This window comes from Pteropus vampyrus, unplaced genomic scaffold, assembly GCF_000151845.1.
Source record: "Pteropus vampyrus isolate Shadow unplaced genomic scaffold, Pvam_2.0 Scaffold82, whole genome shotgun sequence".
NCBI classification, from domain to species: Eukaryota; Metazoa; Chordata; class Mammalia; order Chiroptera; family Pteropodidae; genus Pteropus; species Pteropus vampyrus.
The window spans coordinates 8,435,261-8,456,634 of NW_011888863.1; the positions used below are offsets into that span (position 1 = coordinate 8,435,261).

General features: G+C 33.1%; 1 protein-coding gene across 1 annotated transcript in view; it reads left to right on the plus strand.

The window, feature by feature from the left end:
- CUNH12orf40 (chromosome unknown C12orf40 homolog) overlaps window positions 1-19,039 on the plus strand; it is a 53,016-nt gene extending 33,977 nt beyond the window's left edge. Inside the window, exons 12-14 of the mRNA XM_011363181.1 lie at window positions 9,095-9,158; window positions 15,719-15,801; window positions 18,644-19,039. Of these exons, the coding sequence (XP_011361483.1) occupies window positions 9,095-9,158; window positions 15,719-15,801; window positions 18,644-19,039 (543 nt within the window). The remainder of the gene's footprint in view (window positions 1-9,094; window positions 9,159-15,718; window positions 15,802-18,643) is intronic.
- The last annotated feature ends 2,335 nt before the right edge of the window (window positions 19,040-21,374 follow it).

Consider the following 21,374-nt stretch of genomic DNA (forward strand, 5'->3'; position numbering starts at 1 on the left):
GAAGATTACATTAAATCTGTATAATGCTTTAGGCAATGTGGTCATTTTAACTATGTTGATTCTTCCAATCCAAGAACACGGAATGTCTTTTCATTTCTTTGTATCTTCTTTGATTTCTGTTAATAGGGTCTTATAGTTTTCATTATATAGGTCCTTCACTTGTTTCATTAGATTTATTCCTAGGTATTTTATTATTTTTGTTGCAATTGCAAAAGGAATTATTTTTTCCACTTCTTTTTCTGACACTTCATTATTAGAGTACAGGAATGCTCTGGATTTTTGAACGTTGATTTTGTATCCAGAGACTTTACTATATTTGCATATTGTTTCTAGTAGGGTTCTTGTAGAGTCTTTAGGGTTTTCTATATAGAGAATCATGTTATCTGCAAATAGTGACAGTTTGACTTCTTTGTTTCCTATTCAAATGCCTTTTGTATCTTTCTCTTACCTGATTGCCTTCCCTACGACCTCCAATGTTATATTGAATAACAGTGGTGATAGTGGACAGCCTTGCCTTGTTCCTGATGTTAGAGGGAAGGTTTTTAGTTTTTCACCATTCAGTATAATGTTGACTGAGGGTTTGTCATATATGACCTTTATTGTTTTAAAGTACTTGCCTTCTCTACCGATTTTGTTAAGTGTTTTGATCATAAATGGATGCTGTATCTTGTTGAAGGCTTTTTCTGCATCTATTGATACGATCCTATGATTCTTATTTTTTAATTTGTTTATGTGGTGTATCAGATTAATTGATTTGCTTATGTTGAACCATCCTTTTGCCTCTGGGATGAAGCCCATTTGATCATGGTGTATAATCTTTTTAATATGTTGCTATATTCAGTTCACTAGTTTCTTATTTAGGATTTTTACATCTGTGTTCATGAGAGAGATTGATCTGTAGTTTTCTTTTTTTATGTTTTTGTCAGGTTTTGGGATCAGAGTAATATTGGCCTCATAAAACGAGTTGAGAAGTTTTGCCTCCTCTTTGATTTTTTTGGAAGAGTTTGAGGAGAATAGGTATTAAATCTTCTTTGAATGTTTGGTAGAATTCGTTGGTGAAGCCATCTGGTCCTGGACTTTTACTTTTTGGTAGGTTTTTGATGAATGTTTCAATTTCCATACTGCTGATTGGTCTATTTAGATTTTCTAGTTCTTGATTCAGTCTAGGAAGAGTGTAGTTTTTAAGTACTGGTCCATTTCTTCTAAGTTATTAAATTTGGTGTTATATACTTTGTCACAGTATTCTTGTATGATCCTTTGTATTTCTGCAGTGCCTGTCATAATTTCTCCTCTTTCATCCCTGATTTTGCTTATTTGTGTCCTTTCTCTTTTTTCTTTAGTAAGTTCAGCCAGGAGTTTGTCAATTTAATTAACTTTCTCAAAGAATGAGCTCTTTGTTGCATTTATTTTTTCTATTGTTCTTTTGTATTCAATTTCATTTATTTCTGCTCTAATTTTGATGATTTCTTTCCGTCTGTTGACTTTAGGCTTCATTTGTTCTTCCTTTTCTAGTTTTTTAAGATGAAGCGTTAGGTTGTTTATTTGGGCTCATTCTTGTTTTTGGAGATAGGCCTGTAATGATATGACCTTTCCTCTTAATGACCGCTTTTGCTGTGTCCCAAATGTTTTGTTATGTTGTACTATCATTATCATTTGTTTCTGTGTATCTCTTGATCTCTCTCTTTATTTCTTCTCTGACCTAATTCTTCAGTAGCATGTTGTTTAATCTCCATGTATTTGTGGTTCTTCCTGATTTCTTTCTGCACTTGATCTCTAGTTTCAAAGCATTATTATCAGAGAACATGGTTGGTATGATTTCAACCCTCTTCTATTTGTTGAGACTATCTCTATATCTCAGTATGTGGTCAGTTTTTGAGAATGTTCCCTGTGCACTAGAGAAGAATGTATAAGCAGCTGTTTTGGGATAGAAGGCTCTGTAAATGTCAATTATGTCCACTTGGTCTAATGTGTCATTTAAGGATGTTATTTCCTTATTGATTTTCTGTTTGGATGATCTGTTCATATCTGACAGTGGGGTATTTAGGTCCCCTACTATGATAGTGTTTTGGTCTGTTTCTTCCTTTAGTTCTGTTAGTAATTGCTTTACATATTTCGGGGCTCCCTGATTGGGAGCATAGATTAATAAATGTTACGTCTTCTTGGTGTATGATTCCTTTTATCATTATGAAGTGTCCTTTAGTATCTTTCTTTACCTTTTTTAGTTTAGTTTATTTCGTCTGATATTAGTACTGCTGCTCCCGCTTTTCTCTGAATGCCATTTGCTTGAAATATCATTTTCCACCCTTTCGCTTTGTCTTTGGAGGTGAGATGTGTCTCCTGGAGGCAGCATATGGTTGAGTTTTGTTTTTTATCCTGCAACTCTGTGCCTTTTTATTGGTGAGTTCGTTCCATTTACATTTAGGGTGATTATTGAAATATGAGGTCTTACAGCCATTTTATCTTTTGATTTCTGGTAGCTCGTGGTTTCCATTTCTTCCTCGTCCTTGTGTTTCTGTTTTCTTTTCGGCTTTTGTGGGTTTTCCCTTTGGTCCTTCTTGTTTTGTTACATACTTCAGTTTTGAATCTTTGGCGTGTGGTTACCATTCGAATATGTAAAGGATAGATAGATAGATAGATAGATAGATAGATAGATAGATAGATAGATAGATAGATAGATAGATAGTCGTCCCTTTTCTTCTGTGTGTGCCTTATCTCAGTTCCCCTTTGCGAATTTGGATCTTTAAATCTTCCCCTTTTCAGTCATTGTCTCAGTTTGTCCCTATGTGTGCTGAATGTTCATTACTATCTTGCTATAGCAAATCTCTTCTTATTTTAAGCTTATAATGTTCTGTTCCTAGTAAGGATTGTACTCCTCTGCTTTTATCAGCCTGCTAGTCACCTCACTTCTAATTATGTTTTCTTTTCTGTCATTTTGTTTTAGGTGAGCTGACCCCTTTCGGTATTCCCTGTAGTGCAGGCCTCGTAGTGGAGAATTCCCTCAATTTTTGTATGTCTGGGAAAGTCTTTATTTCTCCTTCATATCTGAAGGAGAGATGATCTGGATACATTATTCTAGGCTGGTAGTTCCTTTCACTTGATGGTTTAAATATTTGATTCCATTTCTTTCTGGCTTGTAAGGTTTGAGCTGAGAAGTCTGAGGATAATCTAATGGATTTTCCTTTATAAGTTACTGTTTTCTTTTCCCTGGCTGCCCTGAGAATTCTGTCTTTGTCATTGATTTTAATACAGTGTGTCTTGGTGAAGGCTTTTTTGGGTTGAGGTAATTGGGTATTCTGTTGACTTCTTGAATGACAAGCTCCAGCTCATTCCTTAGATTTGGGAAATCTCGTCCACTGTTTGTCTGAAAATGCTTTCTAGTTCCTGTTCCTTTTTCTCACCTTCGATAATGCCCATTATTCTTATATTTCCTCTCCTGAGAGTATCAGCTAGTTTTTGTATTTCTCTTTCATTATTTTTCATTCTTCGGCTTCTATTTTCTTTCTTGTGATTTATTTCTAGGTTTTTGTCTTCTACATCACTGATCCTTTCCTCCATTTGGTCGACTCTATTTCCCAAGCTTGCTGTTTAATTTTTCAACTCTTACAGTGTGTGCGTTTCTTTTCTTTTCTTTTCTTTTTTTTTTTTATCTCCAGAAGATCTATTCTGTTCTTCTCGAGGGTTTCAATCTCCTTGCTATGCTCATCTAGTTTTTTAAATTCCTGAAAATGTTGATATGACTCATTTCGGAACTCAGTGAGTTTTTTATAAGTACCATCCTGAATTCTCTGTCATTTTAGTTGCATATTTTATATCTGTAAGCTTATTTTCTGGAGATTTTTCTCTTTCTGAGATGCCTTGTCACTGTAGTTGTTCATGGTGTTTAATGGACTATTTCTTCGCTTGGGCATTAATGGAACTGTATTCTGCTGTTTTTCTAGAAAGAAGATTTATTATATAAAGGTCTCTCTTTAGCCTGCTGCAAAGATGGCACTTTTCTTTTGGTGTCCAGTAGGTGGTGTCTAAGCCTCTTGAATCCCTGCTTTATATAAAGCCTTAATAATGCCTTTATATTTTCTTATAGATATTTAATCACACTCGCTACCCTCAGTTTCAGACCCTGTCATGATGATCTGGCAGCGTTTGCTCAAATTCCCATGGGGCTCTAGGGTGATCATCTCTTCTTATGGCTGAGTAATATTCTTTTTCATTATATAATGGCCTTTTCGGTCTCTTACCACAATATTCATCTTAAAAACTATTTTGTCTTATATACATACAGGTATTTCAGCTTTCTTTTCATTTGTATTTGCATGGATTATCTCTTTCTGTCCCTTCACTTTCAGTCTGTGTCCTTATGTCTGAAGTGAGTGAGTCTCTTGTAGGCAGCATTTAGATGAGTGTTTCTGTGTTTTGTTTTGTTTTGTTTTTAATCCATTTAGCTTCTCTATCTTTTGATGGGAGAATTGAGAGCATTTACATTTAATTATTAAAAGGTATGGACTTATTGCCATTTTGTTCACTGTTTTCTGGTTATTTTGTAATTCCTTTTTTACTCTTTTTTCTTGTTCTCTTTGTGATTTGATGATTTTCTGTGGTGGTATGCTTAGATTCCTTCCTCTTTTGTGTATCTACTATAGGTTTTTGCTCTGGTTATAGTGAGGCTTATATAAAACAACTTATATTTATAGCAGTCTAAGTTGATAAAAACTTAACTGCATTCTAAGCTCTACATTTTTACTTCTCTCTCCCTGTATTTTATGTTTTTGATGTCACAAATAGCATCTGTGTATCTTGTGTATATGTTAACAAATTATTATACTTATTTTTACTACATTTGTCTTTTAACCTTCATACAGGCTTTATAAGTGATTTACCCACCACCTTTACAACATTAAATTATTTTGAATTTTACTATATATTTACCTTTACCAGTGAGATTTATACTTTTATATATTTTCCCTTTACTAATTTGTGCCCTTTTCTTTTGGCTTACAGTAGTCCCTTTAACATTTCTTGTAAGGCTAGTTGGGTGATGATGTGCTTCTTTAGCTTTTGCTTCTCTGGAAAACTCTTTTTCTCATCTTATGAAGGACAGCTTTGCTGGGTGAGTTTTCTTGGTTGGCATTTTTATTTCCATCTGCATTTTGAATATATCATGTTATTGTCTTCTGGCCTGAAAAGTTTCTGTTGAAAAATCTGCTTATAGTCTTATGAAGATTCCCTTGTATGTAACAAGTTGCTTTTCTTTTGCTACTTTTAAGACTCTTTCTTTGTCTTTAACTTTTGTTAATTTAATTATAATATGTCTTGGAGGCGATCTCTTTGGGTTTATCTTTTTTGTAGCAATTTGGGCTTCCTGTATCTGAATGTCTGGTTTTTTTCCTATGTTAGGAAAGTTTCAGCTATGGTTTCTTCATATAAATTTTCTGGCCCCTTTTCTTCTTCTTCTCCTTTTGGGACCCATATAATGTCAGTATTGGTCTACTTGATATTGGTTCATAAGTCCCGTACATTACATTTACTCTTTTTTTTTTGCACTTCTGATTGGATAAATTCCACTGCCCTGTCTTTAAGTTCGCTGATCCTTTTTTCGTCTTTATCTGGTCTTCCATTGAACTGTTTTGTATTTTTCAGTTTAATTATTGTGATTTTTAGCTCTGCGATTTGCTTGGTACTTCCTTATTTTTCCTATCTCTTTGTTGAAATTCTCACTTTGTTCATGTATTGTTCTCCTGACCTTGGTGAGCATCTTTATTTTGATCTCTTATCAGCTAAAACACTTTATTAAGATCTTTTTCTGAGACTTTATCAGTTCTTATGTTTCTTCCTTTTGCTTGACTTTTTTGTTGGTCTCTGTGCATTAGATAAAACAGCCACCTCTCCTAATCTTGAAGGAGTGGCTTCGTGTAGTAGATGAACTTTATATTTCAACCCTGTCTCACCTCTTGGTTGTCTTTCAATTTTGTGATTGTCCAGGCAGCCTACTTTATTTTCTGTGGCTTCTGATAGTTGAGGGTGTGCCAAAACTGCCAGTGGCCCAATCAATGGTGAGGATCTTAGGCAGCACCTAGATTCAGTCTGATTGGAAACTGGACTCTCAGGTATATAGATGAGTCTTGTTTTTAAGTATGCAAATATACTTTTTTCATGAGAAGACTTAGAAATAGGTAATTATGTCTGCTCCCTTTGTACTGAGCCCTGGTGCAATAGCCATTTAAGAACTTTTTTTTGTTTGCTACCATCCTATTGAACCTGTGAACTACCAAAGTTCCATTGACCACCAGAGCCAGGCTATCAAGGAATGTGTCTTCTGGGAAGCATTCACAAAAGCTGAGTGCTAGATGTGTGCACAAGTGTCTTTCTTGGAGACATTGGTGACCTGAGGTGGAGCAGGTCTCTAGAGAAGATTGTAGTCAGTCCCTAGACATGTGTTTAATTAAAACCTGCCCCTCATGTCACAGGTATGAAGATAAACTAATAGGCCTCTTTCACAGAAAGATTGGGAGTATGTTTCAGTCTGTGTCACTGTGTTGTTCCCTGGGTGGGGGAGGGAGTGGGTAGCTGGTTAAGAACTCTGTTTGTTATATAGTTCTGTGGTACCCATGAATGTAAGCCTTGCTGGCTGTCAGAGCCACGTTATCAAGAGGCGTTCCCTGGTCAAAAGCTACAAAAACTGAGGCACCAGACATAAGCACTAACTTCTTTTTTGGGGAGATACTGGCAATCTGGAGTGAGGCAAAAGGAGAGTGCAAAAATAGCATCCAGACTCTGAGGTCTTAGGAAGGGATACAGTTGGCCCTTAGATGTGAGTTTAGTTAGAAGCCTGCCCATCAGACTACAGCTATCAAGATAAGCTGATAGGCTTTTTTTTTTTCTTCAGAAAGCCTGGGTAGTTCACTGGGCTTCTATTCTAGGCTTTGAAGTATAGCTATGGTGAGCTTGGGTAAGCCTTTTAAGATCTGTTTCCAGCTCACTATAGCTTAAGGGTCTTATGGACACAAGCTCTGTTGGCTTTCAAAGCTTGATATTTTGAGGCCTTATCTCTCAGATGCAGGTCATACAAGTTTGGGTACCAGATATGAGGTTCAAACCATTTGCTTCTCAGGGAGTAGCCTGGAATTGTGGGTTCCCTCCCGATTGCTGTGTCTGGGGTGGGGTTCATGGTGGGGTTCATGGTAAAATTGTGTTTTAGCCTCTCCTACCCATTTTGATGTGGGTTTTTTCTTGTTTGCTTGACGTGTAGGAAAATCTCAGCTCAATTTTTGGTTTCTCTCAGGAAATTGTTCCATATGTAGCTATAGATTTTGTGTGTTGTAGGATTCTCCTATGTCACTATCTTGAGGTGGAACGTATTTAATGCTAAAATAGTAGAGGAATAAGGTTTAAGTATGATTGTTTAAAATGGGAAGGTAATCACTAGAGAAATGAAGATAGAGGACTTCAAAATTCAAAGGAGTAAGGATGTCACAGTAGGAAATCTGATCAAGGTGGGAAAAATTGCGATACCACTTCTCTGTAAATGGTAAAGATAAAATGTAAGAAATGAAACCTGCCTAGCAATTAATATGTAAAATATGAAGGAGTGATTTTTCTCAATGTTCTAAGAATATCAAATGGAGAAGAAAAAGTGATCTATATATATTTTTCAAGAAACATGTAGAACATAATAAAAGTCGAAAATAAAAAGATAGCAACAGATAGACATAAAGAAAAGATAGAGTATTGGAGTAAGAATAGTGTAAATGCAATTAATAGCCCATTCAAAAAAGGGAAGAGAAAAGATACAGAGTTACTAATCCATACCAATTATGAAACCTGCTGGGCAGGCATTGCGAAGGCTTGTCCTGGAGGACGGGCACATTCCTGAAACAATTCAGTTTCTTCTCTTTGGGATGATCTTTGTCTATTACCCTCTATCAACAGATTTGAAGTGGGTGTAGGAATGTATGCAAGCCTTGTAGTCTATAGCTTTTAAAGCTTGTGTGTTTCTGCTGCAAGTCTGGGGCTTGAATTTTTAAAAGTTGAACATACAAGACTTTAGAAATGATTGAATAGTGGTATTAGAGAAGAGGCTCCACTGCATAAAGTTATTTAGGGCTCTAAGTTGGTGGAGACTCTATCTTCAACTGGTGGTTTCCATGTTTGTAGTATAAGTTGATATCAGAGAGCAGAAGGGAAAAGGAAGTGGAGTATTGTGGAAGAAATTTTTATGGGTCAGGACTGGCAGTGGTATACACCACTTCTGCCCATGACCTGAACTTAAATCACACATCCAAACCAATTCCAAGGGATGCTAAGAAATGTAGTCTAGCTGATGCATAAGAGGGAAGGGAGACAGTTTTGGTTGCAGCTACATGGTTTCTCCTTTATCCTACCTATCTAAAACTCCATGTCCCATCAACAGAGAATAGGTATTTTCTGTAAGTCCATGATATATTTGTAAACATAATCCATGTAGTAAGCCATAAAGTCTAAGATTTATCTAAGGATTGATTCGCAGCCACATTCTTTAATAAAAATTCATTGAATTAGAAATCATCAACAACAAAAAAGATGCCTAACATCCCTTACTTTCTTGGAAATTAAGAAACACTCTGGGTTTAAAAAAAGATAAAAAAATGAAAGTAAATTACAAATTATGTAGAAATTGATAGAAATCAAAACCAATGGCATATTCTACAGAATCTTTATGCCTCTAAAAGCTTTTATTTTAAAAAAAAACCTGAGAATAAATGAGCTGCTACCCAACTTAAGAAATTAGAAAGGGAATAACAGAATAAAACTCCAAATTGCTTTAATATCTTTGTCTTTTTTCAACTGCTTTTACTGTGATTACCTGAAGCATTTCTTGTTTGTCAGTAATTATTTTCTTAGCAAGTGTTTATTCTTTTGCTTGTGTTTTGAAAGCAATTTTAATTTCATTTCCTTTACTGTTCATAGACAATTTTCCCTTGGTTTTAAAATTATCTTTGTTGAATTAAAATAATACGAAGGAAGAGTACTGTAAAATGAATTGGCGGAGTTAAAAGGGAGTTATAAGTGGATTAATTACTGTGTATACTTGGGAGTTGTTAAAGTTTTGTTTTCCTTCTAGAATCTGGTGGAAGGAGGAGGACTGTGTTCTTTAAAAGGCACACCAACATCTACAAAGAATATCTGTCAGAATAACAGTAAGTGAAATTTACTATTTAAAAATATTTACATTTAAATGGAAATCAGTTACTTTTTAAGTGTTTGTTTTTAGATTTTTTCCAGCAAGTATGTTTCATAGTAAACTTCTAATATACTAATGCTGCATGTGACTCTTGAAAATTACTTTTATTTTTCATAAATATAATATACATGATCAGTATATATAATGTATGCACATAGTTTAACAAATAATAAAACAGATACCTTTGTATTCACTTTGTAGTTTAAGAAATAATGCATAATCAGTACTTTTGAAAATCTTCTCAATTGCATAATCTATACTGCCCCCTAGAGGTAACAATTATTCTGAAGTTATTTTTGGGGGCATCATGCATAGACTTTTCCATTGCTTTGTTTTGAACTTACTACAAATTGAGGTAAATTCCATTTTTCTGCAACTTGCTTTTTTTTGTTCACCCAGTAATATTTGTTGAGGTTCATCTGCTTTGAAACTTGTGACTCTAGTAATTTCATTATCTGTTTACTGCTGTACAGCCTTCTATATAATGAATGTATTCCAGTTTATGCATCTTCTGGCAATGATTATTTAGGTTGTTTTGATTATTTTGCTATGATAAACAATGCTACCTTGGCAATTATTGACATTTTTCTTGGCACACATGTATAAAAAGTTCCTCTAGGATATAATTCTTGGTATAGAATTGGCTAGCTCATATAATATGCACATCTTCACCTCTTCTAGATATGCAAAATTGTTTTCCAGAGTAGTTATGCAAGTTTAAGCTTCCACTAGCAAGAGATAAGAGTCTTAGTTCTTATATATTCTCACACTGGATCAGTTTTTTGTCATCTTTGGCATTCTTATATCTCATTGTAATTTTAATTTATATTTCCTTGATTATTAATTAGGTTGATTGGCCATCCATGTTTCATCTGTGAAATGTTTTTCATTCCTGTTGCCTATGTTTCTTTAGGAATTTGGACTCTCCTTGAGAGAAGTGTCTTTTATATGCTATAGCTATATGTATGTATCCTATATATGTTTTATATATCCTAGATACTAATTGTTTATGGACTTGTGTGTAGTAAATACTTTATATTTGAATGGTCTTTTAAATTTTATACTGACTTTTTATGGACAAAAGTGTCTGGCACTTTTTCGATTTTCTAATATCCTAATTTTCATTTGCTAATACCATGCTAGCATTTTTATTTTGATTACTTTATAATATGTTTAATTTCTAAAAGAATTACACATCCTTTTATACTTTTTAAAAAGAATTTTCTGCTCTTATAATATAAACTTTAAAATCAACTTGTCTTAACTCTTAAGAAATGTCTTAATTTTTATTAGGAAAATGATAAATGTGTATATTAACTTAGCGTGAAATGTAACCTTAATTATGTTAATAGCCCTATCTAAGAACAAGGGATATCTTTCTATTAATTTAGTCTAATTCTGTATCTTTAATAGGTGTTTAAAATACCTTTAAGTACCTTAAAATTTTCCTCAAGTATATTGTACACGTCTCTTGTTAGACTTAGCTGTAGATACTTTCTGTTGTTTCTGTTTTTACTTTAGTGTGTATACACACTCCATGTTTCTGTATTAAGATTGTGGATTTTGAACTTAGGTGCATGTGTGTTGATTATTTAGAGAGGATTTTTTAGGACGTGATTTTGAGAGAATTAGTAATTGGAAAAGACATTCTTGGCAAAAATGGAAATGATTTTTTTTTTATGGCATAAATGGAAATGACTTAGTTTTTCTTCATAGAGTTTTTTTTTATTCTGGCAAAAAAAACCCAAATATATTCATCCTCCCAATAATTTCCAAGAGTACAGTATATATACACCTCCTTTTTCCCTCAGTCCCTGGCAACCATCATTTTACTCTGTTTCTATGAGTTTGAATATTTTAGCTATATCACATATGTGGAATCATGTAATATTTTTCTTTCTGCGACTGGCTTATATCATTTAGCATACTGTATCTTCAAATTTCATCGATGTTGTGGCATATGACAAGATTTCCTTCTTTTTTTCCCCAGCTTTATTGAAAAATAATTGACATACATTACTATATAAATTTAAGATATACAGCATGATGGTTTAATTTACATATATTGTGACATGATTACCACAATCAGTGGTAATCTAATATTTATTTTCTTAGGAAAAAATAAAAAAGTTTTCTCCTTGTAATGAGAACTCATAGGATTTATTCTCTAAACCTTCCTGTGTATTATGTAGCAGTGTTAGCTATAGTTACTGTGTTGAACATAACATGCCTAGTGCTTATCTTATATCTGAAATGTGTACCTTTTGACCACCTTCTTCCAGTTTCCCCTCTCCTCACTCTCTGCCACTGGTAACACAAATCTGATCTTTCTTTCTATGATTTTTTTTTTTTTAAATTCCACATCTAAGTGAGATATAGTATATGTCTTATTACATGTAGCATAATACTCCCTAGGTCTACCCATGTTGTCACAAATGATAGGATTTCCTTTTTTTTTTTATGGTGGAATAATACTCCATTCTCTATGTGCATGTATACGTATTCGTGTGTTTATATGCACACAATTTATATAAAAGAACTTTATCGATGGACACTTAGGTTGTTTTTATGTCTTAGCTGTTGTAAATAATGCTGCTATGAACATGGAGGTGCAGATATTTTTTTGAGTTAGTGTTTTTGTTTCCTTTGGATATATTACCAGAATTGGAATTGCTGGATTATTATATAGTAGTTCTATTTTTAATTTTTGAGGAACCTCCGTACAGTTTTCTATGGTGGCTGTACCAATTTACAGTCCCACCAACAGTACACAAGGGCACCCTTTTTCTCTATATCCACTCTAGTATTTACCTCTTGTCTTTTTAATGATGGCCATACTAACAAGCATGAGGTGGTATCTCATTGTGATTAATTTACATTCCCTAACATCACTGTGTTGAGCATCTTTTCATGTACTTGTAGGACTTTCTTATATCTTCTTGGGAGAAATATCTATTAGGGTCCTTTGCTGATTATTTATTTATTTATTTTTGCCATTGAGTTTTATGAGTTCTTTATATGTTCTGAACATTAACTTCTTATCAGATATATGGTTTGCAAATATTTCCTCCCATTCCACAGGTTGTTTTCTCAATTTGTTAATGGTTTCTTTTGGTGTGCATAAGCTTTTTAGTTTGATGTAGTCCCACTTAATTTTATTGGTGTCATATCCAAAAATCATTACCAAGACCCATGTCAAAGAGATTTATTTGTTTTCTCTAAATTTTCTTTGTTTTGGATCTTACATTTAAGCTTTAATCTATTTTGTGCTAATTTAAATGAGTGGTGTAAGATACGGGTCCAGTTTCATTCTGTTACATTTGAATATCCATTACCTCAGCACCGTTCATTGAAAAGACTGTCTTTTCTTCATTGAGGGTTCTTGGCTCCCTTGACAAGTATTAGTTGACTATATATGCTTGGGTTTATTTCTGAGCTCTTGATTCTGTTTCATTAGTCTACTTGTCTATTTTTATGCCAGTATTACAGTTTTGATGACTGTAGCTTTATGATAGCTTGAAATTCAGAAATGTGATGCCTCCTACTTTGTTCTTCTTTCTCAGAATTTCTTTGGCTTTTTAGGGTCATTTGTGGTTCTACATAAATTTAGGAGTTTTTCTCTTTACATCTGTAAAAACGATGCCATTGCAATCTTGATAGGGATTGCGCTGAATTGATAGATGGCTTTGGTAGTATGGACATTTTAAAAATATTAATTCTTCCAATCCATGAACATGGGATACCTTTCATTTGTGTCGTCTTCAGTTTCTTTCATTAATGTCTTATAGTTTTCAGAATAGAAGTGTTTCACCTCCTTAGTTTAATTTATTTCTAAGTTATTTTTTGTTTTTGATGTGATTGTAAATGGGATCAGTTTCTTTTCAGAAAGTTTCTTAGTGTATAGAAAGCTATTGATTTTAACATGTTAATTTTCTATCTTACAACTTTACTGAATTCATTAATTAGATCTACCAGGTTTTTGGTTGAGTCTTTAAAATTTTCTACATGTTAAATCTTGTCATCTGCAAATAAAGACAGTTTTACTTCTTCCTTCCCAATTCTGATATGTTTTATTTCTTTTCCTTGCCTGATAGCACTAGCTAGGACTTCTAGTACTATGCTGAATAAGAGAGATGAGAGTGGGCACTCTTGTCTTGTTCCTAATCTCAGAGAAAAAGTTTTCAACCATTCACCATTGAGTATGATGTTTGCTGTGGGCTTGCCATATATGGCCTTTATTATGTTGAGATATGAGATATGTTCCTTCTTTGCATAATTTGCTAAGGGTTTTTATCATGAATGGATAAATTTTGTCAGATGTCTTTTCTGTGTCTGTTGAGATGATTATATGATTCTTTTCTTTCATTCTGTTAATGTGATGTATCATGTTGATTTGCATATGTTGAACTGTCTTTGCATCCCAGGGGTAAATCTCACTTGATCATGGTGTATGATCCTTTTAATGTGCTGCTGAATTTGCTTTGCTAGTATTTCATGGAGAACTTTTGCATCTGTATTCATCAGGGATATTGGCTTGTAGTTTTCTTTTCAAGTAGTATCCTTTTCTGGTTGTGGTATTAGAATAATAGTAAATGAGTTTGGACGTGTTCCTTCCTCTTTAGTTTTGTGGAAGAGTTTGTGAAAGATTGGTATTAATTCCTTTATAAATGGTAAAATTCACCAGTGAAGCTGTTCGGCTCTGGATTTTTGTTGGAAAATTTTTTATTACCAATTCATTCTCCTTACTAGTAATTGGTATATTCATATTTTTTCTTTTTTTCAGATTCAGTCATGGTACATTTTATGTCTATAATAATTTTTTCATTTCTTCTAGGTTGTCCAGTTTTTGGTATATACCTGTTTATAGTAGCCTCTTATGATCTTTTGAATTTCTGTGATATCAGTTGTAATGTCTTCTTTGTGTGCAGTCTTTCTCAGATTTTAGTATTAATGTTAAACCTGAGTCACAAGAAGTTTTAAAGCTACATGTAAAAATTAAGACTCTTTGAAAGCTTTCTTGAAATTTTAATCTCTTGCCTATTCTCTATTCCAGTTTCACTTTATTGCTTTATTGAAGATCCTCATCATTTTATAACTAGATCATTGAGTTACTCTCTCAACTGACCTGCTTTCATCCAGTCTTACCCTTCTTTAATCCATCCTGTGTTAGATACCTTGGTAGATTCTTTACATTAAAGTGTGCCCTTACACTTCCCCCCACCCCCATTTCATATACTGTTTTTCATCTTATCTTTCTGGAAAATGCTTATTTATCTATCAAAACCTATTCTTCATACTTGTGCCTTCTCTGTAACTCTTCTCTGTAACCAGATCTCTTTCCTTAGAGCTCATCATACTTCGCTCTCTTACTTTTATACTTTTTATGACTTTTATTGTTTCACCTATGTCTTTATTGCTACTTGATTCTGAACACTTTTAGCATTATAGACATGTATCCCTATGAACTTGTACAGTGCTTTACATAAAGTAAGTACTCAATAAGTATTTAATTGCATTTACATTTACATTTTGATTTGCACTGTTTCTTACACCATTAAGGCCTATTCACTATACACTTGTCTTTTCTACTGATGACACTGGGTTTACTGTATTCCCCTTATTATAGGGGAATACCCTTAGAGTATGTTGTTATTAAAAATTCTACCATTCACTTTGTTGTACTTTGCTTTCCACTCTCAGGGAGAACTTGCTCCAAGGGGGTATAAATTTCTCTGTAGAATGATGAACTAAAGGTATCCGATTTCAGCTAAAATCTCTCTGTTAGCTGACTGATGGTTAGTTTCTGTTACAGAGAGCGTCATGACCAAGGCATGAACAGATAGTACTCATTGTTTATTGCATGTAGGAGGGTATGTGATTTGATTTGAGCTGTTGCTCCACATTTTGTTACCTTTTGCTTTTGTTGATAGCAAACCCATTTTCACAAAGAGAGAAGTGGTTGAACTTAATGTTGATCTATAGTATTTTTGCATTGTAGGAAGTCATACTACTTTTTAGGCCCATTTTTAAACTTTACTTCCAATCATAATGGAACATATTAAGCAGATAATGAAAGAATATCATTCTGGATGCTTTGAATCAATTTTTTTCCTACAGTTTAGATTGTACACTGAAGGTTCATTTACTACATTAGCAAATATCTGGTGCCTTGGTACTTAATAAACTTGATTTATACCTGCTTTCTGCAAGTTGACACTTTGTTTACTCATAAATGGTTCATATGTTGGAAAATTAATTCAGTTTTCTCTTTTATGTTTCCTTATGTTATGTACCTTATTTTAGATACAACTCTTTTAAGTGTAGAATAAACCCATAATATCCTGTCAGAAATATAAGCTGCCAAGTATCCAAAATGTTAAATAGTTTTGGCATACTTTAAAATGCTCTGTAGTTAATTTTACCAGCAGATATCTTCTGCTTATGTATATATTTTGTAGAGTATTAACAAATACCATTCTTTATAAATTAAACCTTTATTTTCAGATCTTGATTCTTCACAGAGTAGTCAGACCACCAGTTACTCTCCAAGGCCAACAGATAGTTGTTTCAGTTCTAGTTCGGAAATGGTAAGTTATTGTCCTCTCTCTCCCACATTTTTGGCTTGTTAATATATATTCTACTAATTTAGAATTATTTGTATTTCTCGTAGTTTATATTCTGAAAAAATTCTTGAGCCAGTAGTGGAGATAAATATAAACAAAATGTGAAAAATATTAAACATGTAAGAAGAATGTAAAAGAAATGTAAATAAGCATCATTCATTCACATTTATAAAGATGATGAATGTGTTCGTAGTTAATTACAAAAGCCACTCGTGTGTGTGTGTGTGTACGGGATGATAAAGTTGTGTTTCTTTTAAAAGGGTTTTTAAAAGAATCCAGTCACAATAATTGAAAATCTAAAACAACCAAGAATACATTCAAAAAATCTCAAGGCTTATATGAAGAAAACTATGAAATGTTATTGTAGATTGTAATCTGAAAAATTGGAGTGGTATGTTATTTTCTGAGTGGGAATGCTGCATTTATCTTAAATCACATTTTTAAATGGAATTCTCCATTTTTCCATGTTCATTTCATCTGCCCTTTGTCTCTAGATCACTGTTCAAACTGCTCTTAGTAAACGAAGGACATCAGTGACGTCTATGTTGCCAAATTCATTGGACACTTTTCAGTTTTTATGAGAATTCCTAATATTGGTAGAAATGATTCTTTTTTGGGGGGAGCAGGAGAACATTTTCTTCTCTGTTTTTTGTGACAACACATTATCTTGGTTTCCTTCATACTTCTCTGAATGCTACTTCATGCATTTGCCCACTTCTCTTCCACCTTTCCCTGTATTTAAATGTCGTAATGTTTAGGATTTGCTACAGGACTCTCAACTTAAACTTCAAACTCTAGATAATGTTATATGCTCCTCATATGGTTAGTACTACTGCTCAGCTTTGACTTTAGCTCAGATCCTTCTTTAGATATCTAATTTCTTCTTGGATATTTCTCAGAAATCTTATTTTCATACCTCAAACTGAATGCCCCCAGATCTTTTCCCAAAATCAGTTTTTCTGATGGTTCTCATATGGGTAGATACTTTTTTGTTCACTCAGTTGCTCACACCAGAAAACTAGTAGTTAACATTGTCAATTCTTTCTTGTCTCATCTGCTTTCCTTAACTACATTTATTCCATCATTTTATCCAGTCAATTCTTCCTCCACAATAAATTGCATATTTATCTACTTTCAACTTCTGGTGTCAGTACCCTAGTCTAAGTTACCATAATCTTCTTCTTGAACTATTGCAGTTATTTCTTAAGAGATCTTTCTACTTCTACTCTTGCCAAAATTCCCTCCTCCTCAGTTAGCAGTCATTGTGATCTTTTGAAAACTTGAATTATGTTATTTTCTTTATTCAGTGGATCACATTTACTTTGGAATCTAAACTACTTACAGTGGCTATAAACAATATGTGTTCTAGTATCTTAGTATTCTCCCTGTCTCACCATAGTCCAAACATACTGTCATTTCACTTTATTTAGCTTATTAGTCTCTCTTCTGTCTCAGGGCATTTATGTATCTTGTCTCCTTTACCTTGCTCTTATTTTTCCTATAGGTCTTAGCTCGAATATGTCACTTCTTCTGAAAGCCCTTCCTTGGCGCCTCAATCTAAATTATGCCCCTTAGTTATGCTCTCAAAGTGCTTCATACTTGTTATTTGTAATGTATTTCTCAGTTTGTAACTGTATGTACATGTGTGTGATTATTTGGTTGTCATTTCCACCCATGAGAATGTGTGCTGTAAGAGAGTAGAAATCATGTATGTTTCATTTACATTGCAGATGACATTGCAGATGCTGGATAAATCTTTATTTCTTGAGTAAATAAATATATTGAGCTTGTTTTCTCTAATTTGTGCCTAGACGGTCTCAATGCTATTTCTTAGGCTTACATTTTCTATTTCAGTGCCAATCAGCTGAGGCCTATAGCTCATTTTAGGATTTTTATGTTAACATTACTTTTTTCATAGCTTGACTAATCAATACTTTTATATAAGATTTTCATGAAAAGTTGGTTTAGTGTTTAAAAGATAAATTTTCCATGAGATTGAGAGATTTCTAATTAGTAAATTGAAATCTAGACTTATTAAAAGTTCTTAAAATTTGACTTTTTATGCAACAGTTGTGATATTTATTGCTATTTAACTTTTCTTTTGGCTATTTGATTTCCTGTTAGCTGGTAACTCTCCTTAAGTTATATCTTTTATGAGACTGGGACCATTAGAAGTATAATATAGATTTTTTTTTTTACTTAAGTCAGTGAGTGAATAGTAGAACAAGTTTTATGTGTTAGCTGGTTTTTTCAAAGTTATTACTTCTACTTCACTCTTTTTAAAAATGGTTGAAGAATGTTGTATATCATTTCCTCCTTGTGAATGGATGCTAATAAACAATAAAATTTCCCCTTTTTAAACTATTGTATTTTTTTGTTTTAGTACTACCACAACTTTATAATTATTATTATTTATTTTTTAATTAAAATGATTGGAGTGACATTGGTTAATAAAATCAAATATACAATTTAATAGTACGTCATATGTATATTGCATTGTGTGTTCACCACTCAAAGTTAAATTTCCTTCTGTCACCAAATATTTGACTTCCCTTACCCTTATCTCCCTTTCCTTCTGTAACTCTTGTATTTTTAATACAAAGATTATTATTCGTGCTATTTTAAAAGTTCATAAACTCCTTGATTTTTAACAACCAAAAATTCAGGTTGATTTGCAATTGCCAATCTCTTCTGTGTTTTGAAGTTTTTTTGTAATGTGAATTTTAAGAATTTACACTTTGAAGTGATTGAATGATTCTTTTTAATTTAAACATTATTTATAGTAAAATTACTGAATTTCTTCCAGCCATCTGAAGATGAAGATCAAATATTGCAGCAAATTGAAGATTCAAATAGGAGACTCATCAAAACTGAAGAAACAACTAATAATTTTTATTTAGAAAGAATGGCAAAACTTCCACGTAATAGGATTGTTAAAAACAGTGTTGAAATCCATAAACAAAAGAGTTTTCCCAAGTTCTCAATGAAAAATAATACTGATGAGCTTGCACAGTCTCAGTGTAATTCAACACACACATTACAAAATAAAACCAGTAATAACTGCATACTAGAGGTTATAAAATGTGAAGCATGGGTACAAACAGAGAGTGAACCTGTAATGGAAGAAAAATTAGATGCTGCCGTACAGTGTGATATAATTTCAAAATGTAAATGTAGAAGTGATGTGTCTTTGTATTGTTGAAAATTGCAGTGAAAATATTAAGGCAGATACCACTAGAGGGCAGGAAATCCTTAAGAACAATTGATAGTCTAAAAACTGCCTGAGATTTAGCATTTCACTTAATGTTCATAACTTCATTAACATAATAAGGAATAAGAATGTGTATCTTAACACAAGGTGAAATATTCGGAGGATATATTTATGGTTTGTTTGAAAACATTTTATTTATGCATTTAAGTTTACTTAGGTGTTTTTAGTAGCTTTCATATATCTTCAGTTTTTTAGAAAATATATACATTTATTGCATCATTCTAATGGTGATTATTCATTATGATATGCTATTTATGGATAAAAATACATTTAATTATTTCCTGTGTACTTTTAGCAAAATGTTCACTTTCAAGATTTTCAGACAAAGTAATACCAAATAATATCAAATACATTTTATAACCTCATTAGAGTTTTCTTAGCTCCTCTCTTAAATATTATGCCCTCATTAAGAAATTCTAGCATTAATTTTTAGATAAAATGTATTTTCTATGTTGTTTGGGTAACATTTTTGTGGGTACTTCTATTCAGAGGAAAATATTTTTTCTTTTCAAGATTAAAAAATGTTTTAGTGCTTTTATGAATGAACTTCACAATTGGAAAAAATGATTTATGTTTACTCATTTTAATATTGCTAAGATTATTTTCTTAAATATTACATCAGGATTTCTCATTTATAAAATAATAGCTTTGTTTCTAACATTTATTTTTTGTATCAAATTTTAAATGTTCATACTCTAAGATTGATTTTTTGAGGGATATATTACAAAGTGCCCAGCAGGGGGCATTCTGATACCTAATTGAACCAAAAATAAAATTGTTAGGCGTTTCTGTGTCTTTAATGAAAAGGATGATTAGATATTGCATTTCTATGTGTCACTCAGTAGTTTGTGTGGCAGAGGTTATTTATCTGAAGCATAATGATTTAGAGACACCAGCAGCTAATGTTTAAACAGTAGCAGTCTTCATGTTTTTAGGTAGTTTGAGGAAGTTACTTTTGCTGCCTCGGAGCACAATAAGCTCCTAAATAGTTTTCTTAAAGTATTGTAGTCATCTCATGAAAGGAAATAAAATTATCTGATGCACATTTATATGTTTTCAAAAGGCCAGATTTTCATCCTGATATTAAACGAAAGATATTCCATCATGGATTGATTATCCTGAGCAATATTTTGCAAAAATATGAAATATTTTAGCAGTGAAGATCAACATATGGAAAAAGAAGAGTATGCTGGTGATGTTAGAATAAGATTGAGCTGTTAATTTTGGTTGGGTTTTAAATATCAAATAAACTGATTTTTTTCCCCAAATACTAATCAAGATCTAGCAGTATTGAAAGCAAATTCGTTTCAAAAGTCCACACATAGTTACATTTTTACTAATATCATAATTTGGTAGTTAAACACAGTAAGGTAGAGAAGAAGATCAGAGCTTCTTAGTACATTGACCACACACAATGAGAGCAGGGAAAGGTGCAGTGCAGTAAATTTAAACTTACCCAGAAAGAGATCTAGTCTTTGCTCTTGGCTTTTGGGAGGTAATCTCTAAGCCCTTGGAATGTCATACCTGATAGAAGTGTCTTTGTTTCCCTGGGGATGTTGTTCGATGCCAGATGGTAATGTGATTTAGGATTGGACTTTGAGTCAAGCAGTATCATCTGAACTTCCCAAGGGGCTAGAAACTGAGATCAGCCACGTGGGCAGTCAACCATGCAACTTGATGGAACCCCATTAAAGACTCTGGACACCAAGGCTCAGGTGAGCTTCCCTGGTTGGCAGTATTCTCTGTGTTGTCATACATTGATACTAAAAAGTAACACTGTCCATGACTCCACAGAAGAGAGCAACTGGAAGCTCTGCATTTATTACTTTCCTAGATTCTGCCCTATGTGTTTCTCACCTAGGTTGATTTTAATCTGTCTCCTTTCCCTGTTATGAACTGTAGCTGTGAGTATAACAGCTTTCAGGGAATTCTGAGTCTCTCCAGTTATCAAATCTGAGGGTGCTCTTGGGACTCTTGAAATAAGGGTAGTTTTGTGGACTAGTCCCTAACTTTGTAGTTGCTAACTCTTTAGGTGATTTAAGAGATAAATATATTTTAAAAGAAAGCAAGTACAGATTTACAAAATAAGAGACATCTCATATAGTATAATAGATTATAATGTACTTCTCAAGTGCAATATTGGTTAGGTTTTCTCTTGTTGAAACCATTTAATGAAAAAAAATAAACATAACATACTTTCTCTAATTACAATTTAAGGTTTATAAAAGAAAGTTAATTCTAGCTAAGGTTTATCTAAATGAAACAT